The sequence below is a fragment of the Drosophila erecta genome, unplaced genomic scaffold, assembly GCF_003286155.1.
Source record: "Drosophila erecta strain 14021-0224.00,06,07 unplaced genomic scaffold, DereRS2 tig00000126-arrow-pilon, whole genome shotgun sequence".
Classification (NCBI taxonomy): domain Eukaryota; kingdom Metazoa; phylum Arthropoda; class Insecta; order Diptera; family Drosophilidae; genus Drosophila; species Drosophila erecta.
The window spans coordinates 11,862,222-11,869,453 of record NW_020825209.1 but is presented as its reverse complement, the minus strand read 5'-3'; the positions used below and the strand labels follow the sequence as shown (position 1 = coordinate 11,869,453).

The 7,232-nt window shown below is 40.0% G+C and overlaps 1 protein-coding gene and 1 long non-coding RNA gene across 4 annotated transcripts; both read left to right on the top strand.

Annotated features, from left to right (window-relative positions):
- The first annotated feature begins 145 nt into the window (after positions 1-145).
- Positions 146-4,036, top strand: LOC6551123 (casein kinase I). 3 transcript variants are annotated; one of them, XM_001978314.3, is made up of 4 exons: positions 146-675; positions 1,623-1,768; positions 1,831-2,605; positions 2,985-4,036. In XM_001978314.3, exons 2-4 carry the CDS (start codon positions 1,690-1,692, stop codon positions 3,142-3,144), a joined length of 1,014 nt encoding a protein of 337 aa, XP_001978350.1. In that variant the 5' UTR covers positions 146-675; positions 1,623-1,689; the 3' UTR covers positions 3,145-4,036. The 3 variants fall into 3 exon arrangements, with proteins under 3 accessions (XP_001978350.1, XP_026838344.1, XP_026838345.1); XM_026982543.1 differs by lacking the exon at positions 146-675 and adding an exon at positions 1,180-1,268; XM_026982544.1 differs by lacking the exon at positions 146-675 and adding an exon at positions 1,300-1,549.
- A 1,918-nt stretch (positions 4,037-5,954) lies between these two features.
- LOC113564551 lies at positions 5,955-7,168 on the top strand. Its single transcript, XR_003408091.1, has 2 exons — positions 5,955-6,107; positions 7,092-7,168. It is a non-coding gene; the product is annotated as an uncharacterized LOC113564551 (long non-coding RNA).
- Positions 7,169-7,232: the final 64 nt, after the last annotated feature.

The following is a 7,232-nucleotide window of genomic DNA, read 5'->3' as shown; positions in this document are numbered from 1 at the left end:
GGGAAATTAATGTATTTTTATATTTATTTGTTTAATATATTTTTAGCCCTGGAACGAAATGGGTAATAGTATTTCAATCGTACTTTCACAGATATTTGCAACACAAAGCAACTCCAGACTTTAGTGTTAGATTAGAAGTTCATAGCAGCACACAAGTGAAAAGTGAGGCCCGTTCCCCATTTTACAAATATTTTAATTTTCCGCGCGAAACAGTGTTGAAAAAAGCTGAAGGCAATTTCAATCGATAGTTTTTGTGTTGGTGTCGCTGTTCCGCTGATACCTTTGTATCTGCGCCAATCGTTCTTCGATATCAGGTGGCTGTGTTTGTTCGAACCTATCGGGGCCTATCGATATAAGCAAAAGCATTTTTGCTGGATCTACCATTTTATTTTAGTTAATAAAATACATATATTTCCTCTCTTTTTGTTCCGTTTGTGCGCGTACAAAACTAGCTGCGAATTCGTGCAATATTTCATAAACTGAACGGGCAAATACGGAAAGCGCCGAAAGAAAACGAAAACGGATCTGCGACGAAATTTTCCCCGTTCCGTTTTTTTTCTCCACCAGCAGCAGCAGCAGCAGAGCAAGAGCAGCGAATATATTTGTAAAAGAGAGCCCCAACCTTGAGGAAAACCAAGCAGCAGGGCATTAATTAGTTCGTGTTGTCGTCTGCTGGTAAGAAATTAACATAAATGTGGACTCAGACCGTTTAATTTCCGCGAGGATCCATCATTTTTTCACACATTTCGTCCAGTTTCAAATGCGTGCTAAATATGCAAACGTGTGTGTCTGTGCCTGTGTGTGATGGGTCTTCAATGGTGTGCGTGTCTCGCTGCGCGCTTCAGTGTATTGGTGTGCTTCTCACACTCTGCGTGTGTGTGTGTGGGTATATGTGTGCCTTCGAAATTTTCTTTTGTGTAAAACATTTGTAAGGTGCAACTGCAGCTGTGTGCGTGTGTGTGTATCGCTTTGACTGCCGTTGTTGTTGTGCGTCATAGCAATGAGTGTGTGTGTTGTGTATGCATTCCAACGGGGTAAGGAAGAAAGAGAAGAAGAAGCAGTACCTGTCGCCAATAAATATCGTTTATCGATGTCTGTCTGTCTGTGTTTATTTAGAAATTCCCTCCTCCCTGTCCCCTACCGCAAGAAAAAATTGCCCTGCTTCCATCTCCTTTCCCACCTAAAGTAGGGATCAAGTGTAATCGATAATGCATACATATCGATTGCTCCACTGAGAAACAGCAGAAAAACACACAGAGTGCAAGCTGGTAAAGAAAAGCAAAACAAATTACACAAAGCAGAAAGAGAGGTGGAAAAGAAAGTGTAGGGAAAGGGTAGACAGCAAAAAGAGTCTCTGGTGATATTAGTTAAATGTCAGCTGGTCAATAAATTGTCGCCACTCTTTGATAGGGCAGCTATCCAAAACTTTCCCAAAAAAACAACAATGAAACAACGTTAAAGAAGATGCAAATCATTTGTATTAATGTGGAAAACATAAAGCCGTACACGATTACATTTTCTAGGATCCGCAACACCTGTTATTTTGATTGTAATAGTTGCCTCTGTAGTATAGATTGTTGTTTTGAATCTCTCAATAGCCGTCTTTTTCACAACTTCTGCAGTTTTTCAAGTGAACGCCCACAACTGTTTTTGAAGCGAAGCCCTTAGGCGGAGGAGCAGTTAGCCAGGATGGACAAGATGAGGATATTGAAGGAAAGTCGCCCCGAGATAATCGTCGGTGGCAAGTATCGGGTGATCAGGAAGATTGGTAAGTGAGCCGTGTTGGTTATACCCCCATAACTTGTTCTAATCTTTGGAAACGATTCACAGGAAGCGGTTCGTTTGGCGACATTTACCTGGGCATGAGCATCCAGAGCGGCGAAGAGGTGGCCATCAAGATGGAGAGCGCCCACGCCCGCCATCCGCAGCTGTTGTACGAGGCCAAGCTGTATCGCATCCTGAGCGGCGGCGTGGGATTCCCGCGCATACGCCACCATGGCAAGGAGAAGAACTTCAACACCCTGGTCATGGACCTGCTGGGACCCTCGCTGGAGGATCTATTCAATTTTTGTACGCGCCATTTCACGATCAAGACGGTGCTGATGCTGGTCGACCAGATGATCGGACGCTTGGAGTACATCCATCTCAAGTGCTTCATCCATCGCGACATCAAGCCGGACAACTTCCTCATGGGCATCGGTCGCCACTGCAACAAGCTCTTCCTGATCGATTTCGGTCTGGCCAAGAAGTTCCGCGATCCGCACACGCGTCATCACATCCTATACCGCGAGGACAAGAACCTCACCGGCACCGCCCGCTATGCCTCGATCAATGCCCATTTGGGCATCGAGCAGTCGCGGCGTGACGACATGGAATCGCTTGGATACGTGATGATGTACTTCAATCGCGGTGTACTCCCCTGGCAAGGCATGAAGGCCAACACCAAGCAGCAGAAGTACGAGAAGATCTCCGAAAAGAAGATGTCCACGCCCATTGAGGTCCTATGCAAGGGCTCGCCGGCCGAGTTCTCCATGTATCTGAACTATTGTCGTAGCCTGCGCTTCGAGGAGCAGCCAGATTACATGTACCTTCGTCAATTGTTCCGGTGAGTACGATTAAAGCTCGGTTTTGCCCCTTTTTTTTTTGTTTATTGCATACGAATAATGAGCCTAAGGCAGGCACACAGATTATATACGAGTAGTCTTGGGTTGCAGATTTTTTCTTAAATAAACCCAAACTGTATTGGGTTCCAGAACGAAGTAATCCCATTTGTAGTTAACATTTTTACGTACGTATATATACAATTTCCGTGATATAAATGAGTTAAAAGCAGTCTTCATTCTATTCTATAGCGTAAATAAATAATGTGACATTTCTAAATAATGCTTTTGTGATGATTATCACTGGGAGGCTGTATTCGATTGTGTTTAGGTCATAGCTTTTTCATTCTGAATGATGTAACTCCAACTTTCTCTTTGATACAGCATACTGTTCAGGACGCTGAACCATCAGTATGACTACATCTACGACTGGACAATGCTGAAGCAGAAGACCCACCAGGGTCAACCCAATCCAGCTATACTCTTGGAGCAATTGGACAAGGACAAGGAGAAGCAGAACGGCAAGCCCCTGATCGCGGACTAAAAGCTGGAGCGCTTGCAGGCGAATGGGGGGGAGCGCATCAAAAGAGGAGAACAGATTCGTGGATGTAAATGAGGATGATGTGGGCAAAAGGACCGGAGGAGCAGAGGAAATATGAAGCATGATGCAAACGCAACCGTACGATTGAGCAGCAGCAGCGGGCGTTTGGATGTTTCTTTATATTAATTTAAATTCAATACTAAACAAATAAGAACAACAGCAACAGCGCAGAAAAGTAAACAACACATTAATGATATCAAATGATACCCCAGCAGATGTGATTCACGAGTGAATCACTGCGATCGATAGTAACACAAACCGAAATTATTGCAAATCAATTCGATTCAAATCAATTCGCAATCCACACATACATACACACTCACACACACTCACCCACATTCGCCCACTTTCATACACCCACTCAAAAAGCAAACATCATTGCCCCAAAAAGGGGGATATAAGAGAAAAGGAAAGAAATCAACAACACTTAGCCTAATAAATTACAAGAAATAATATTGGTAATGTTGGAGGAACAAAATGAAGTAATGCTGAGAAAACTAAACCTATATATATGTATATGTATATATGTAAGCGAATAAACACAACACCATATATGTATGCATATAACCCATTTGATTCACGTCAAATTGAATCCACTGCTTAATTATGAATCGAGCGAAACAAAACTCAATAACTAATTCAAGAGGAATAAATAAGCAACAAAACAAACAAGAATAAACAATAAAAAAATTAATAAAACACACCGAGAAAAGCAACAAAAAAATATTGTGGAGGATGCGGAGGAGAAACAACCAAGCAAAGCCAACTGAGATGGGGAAAGCAGCAACAAGAGTAAAACAAGGAAATAATAATTATAATGAAGAAAGATCGAAAGAAGGAAAGAAGAAAACAGAAAACAGAAAAAAAACAAACAGATTGCAAAACTGCAAAGTAATTTTGCATAGTAAGCCGTAATAATAATAAATATAACTTATATTTAATTTTTTGAATTACATCAATAAATATGTTGAAATTAAATTTCGACTCGAAGCTGTTCACATCTGCATTAGACAGAGATGGGGCATACGAAAGGGAGAGAAGTGCAGTAAAATGTATTTATTGTTGTAATATACATACGTCATTGTTTACTAGCGATTATGTGTATTGGTTAAAAATCTTTTTTAAATTGTAGCATGTAATTAGTTTTTTTATTAAACTATATAAAATTTACATACAAATTGTATATTCAAGCGACACGTTTTATTTGAATTTCCCCCACATAATGCTTTGTATTTTGAAGTTGTATTAGTTTCGGCTAATTTTCACTTAGTTGAAATTAAAGATGCTTTTATATTGAAATTAATCACACATAATGCCTGTGCTTTTCACATCTTGCAGCTATGAAAACTAGAGCGTGACTTATGGTTTCATTGGTTTATTGCTTCTATTAATATATTGTTGTAGATTGATAGTTGCTAGGTAGTTGCATCGTTGATACCGAAAATTCTGGTGTTAATTCGTATTCAAATCAAGCTAATTTTTTTGAACAGATAAAACACAAAAAGTGTGAAAAGCGTAGAACCTCTGTGGAGAAAGTTTTTAATTTTTCAAATTACGCCTATATGTATAGGAATTGTTTTTTATCTGCGATACAGTGGTATAATAGCTCAACGTAAATCATCTTTCTCAAAATTATTTTCTATTGAAATTATTATTATTATTATTACTATTATTTACTTATTTACTATTATTTTCCTTGAAAAATAGATGGGTAATGATTTTTAACTCTCAGGTGGTCTTTGTTAAGATCCCAGATAAATTCAGTTGACGTCTTTTGCAACCCGCATGTGAAATACATTTATAAGACCCCTCCTAATTTCTTTGTTTATTCGTCATTGTTGACTAATGACACGTACGCGGTCTGCCTGTGAGTGAGAATCTGCTTTTTTATTATTTATGAACTTTATGGGATGTCCACTGCACCACTGACCCATTCCAATCAGCACCCCGTTTGCGAACAGAAGGCGCTGATTGGAACACCAATTGCAGTGCAATTGCTGATAAGCACAAGTTCTGATTGAATTCTAAGAGAGCAAAACTAGAAACGTTTTTACGAAGCGTAACATTTATCAATGTGCCTCTTAAGTTGAATAATAGGTTTTTAGACATTTATAATTTATAATTTTTCGTTTCAAAATTACCTTTTCAAGTGCAATTCTTAGAAACATCATTAATTTGCTGAAAAGCTGAGATGTGGAAAAGTACAAATGAAATTTAAAGTAACGCGCTTCTTTTATGAGGCTGCCACATAGTTTGATTACAGATGCCGTCGCCACCTGTGGAGGTAAAGTGGAAAGCTATATTTTCACAAATGGCAATAACTAGTAATAACTACATGCAGTTGCCTTCTTAAAAAAAAAACAAGTTATGCGCATCAATGTACTCAAAGGTAAAAGAAACGGTGGCAGCGCTGGCGATAACTTCTAAAATTCGAAACAAACTTGGTGGCACCGCTGCCAAGGCAGTTTGCTTCGGCAAATGACATTGGCGCAAGGACATCAAGATCCTGCATAAATAAGCCGCCATTATATGGGTGTTTAAAGCACTCTTTTACTTAGCTAGATAACAACTGTCCTTGGTTGGGTATCCGATTAAAGAGTACCCATTAAGAGAATCGAAGTGTTACGAAATTCAAACTCTCTCAGTAAATAGCGCCAAAAGAGAGGCCAAGTGATATGCCGCCAAAAAAAATATGGCCACACTGGCGAGCATTTATCGGCTAACCATCGCCTGGTCACACTGTCGGTCAACCGAACGGGAAAAAAACAGCGATTTGACATTTTTGTGCGAGTGTAAGTTTCGATTCCGATCTGGCTGGTTGTCTGACGGACGTGCTGCGTCTCTTTTGTTGTGTTTTTTTTTGCGAACGAGCGAAGTGCGACAGGACCTCTGCGCCCGTATACAAAGTAATTAGCGATTCGATAGCCAAATTCAAATAGTGTGTGCTTGTTTTCTCGTGTATTTTGTGGTGTTTTGTGCGATCCGTAGGTGGTTATCTTGCATATCCCTTTTCGTTGTTACGTTATATTTTTTTTTTGCAAGTGCCGGAATACAGTCGAATTGATCGCTGAACAGTATATAACAGTTAACTGTAAAGTAAAGCAAGAAATGATCCATTCCTTTTATTGTTTTTTTAAAGGTGTAAAGTAAAAGTAAATAGCAAAGGCGCAACGAGAATTTGTTCAAATAAGCAAACACTCGGATTCATTTTACATACACATGTGCGCATGTGTGCAGTCTTAAGGACCTCGTGAGCAAGAAGGAGCGGGGAAAGCAACAGGCAAAAATCACAAGCGACAGCAATTGCTGCCCTTTTTATTTGATTTTTGTGTTTTTTTTTTCTGTTGTTTTTAAGTTCGCTGTCGCAGCAATAATATAAGAATTACAAACACAGGCGCATGTGATATACGACCACCACTAGAGATCGCACACACACACACACACTTAGGCACACACGGAGGGCAAGAGAGATAGAGTGAAAGAAGGTTGTGCAGAAGGAGGAGGAGGAAAGGAAGGAAAGGGACGAAGCGCAAGCTTATCTCTCCGCTTTTCGAGAACGCGAACGAAGCAAACGATAAAAGCAAAGCAAACAACGCACACACGTAAATAAAACAGATCGGCTGTTTAAAAAATACCCACACATGCATATGTATATCAAAAAGGGACAAAGCAAAGCGACGAAGATCGGCCGCTGGTTGTTCATCTTCCATTTACACATGTGCCTGGAAAATATCCTGACGCACACCCACACACACTCGCACACGCATTCGAACGACAAGCACGTGTAATTTCTGCTCCCTCGCTCTTCGCCCTTCTCTCTTCTGCCCCCGTGCATCACTCACTACCATCATTCGTTGCTAATCAAACGCTCTCTTCCTTCACTCTTTTAGCTGATTTTTTTTATTGTTGCAATGCAATATTCGCGGAACGAATAACAACATATATAACTCAACATTCAAGTGCAAAGCAAATACAAATCAAACACAAACGAAACAAGCAACAAAATAAAGAAATATTGATAAAACAAAACG

Coding starts and splice junctions, on each gene's coding strand:
- LOC6551123 (XM_001978314.3), top strand. CDS start 1,690: ATGGACAAGATGAGGATATTGAAGGAAAGTCGCCCCGAGATAATCGTC. Junction 1,769..1,830: donor TCGGGTGATCAGGAAGATTG/GTAAGTGAGCCG, acceptor AACGATTCACAG/GAAGCGGTTCGTTTGGCGAC. Junction 2,606..2,984: donor TACCTTCGTCAATTGTTCCG/GTGAGTACGATT, acceptor TCTTTGATACAG/CATACTGTTCAGGACGCTGA.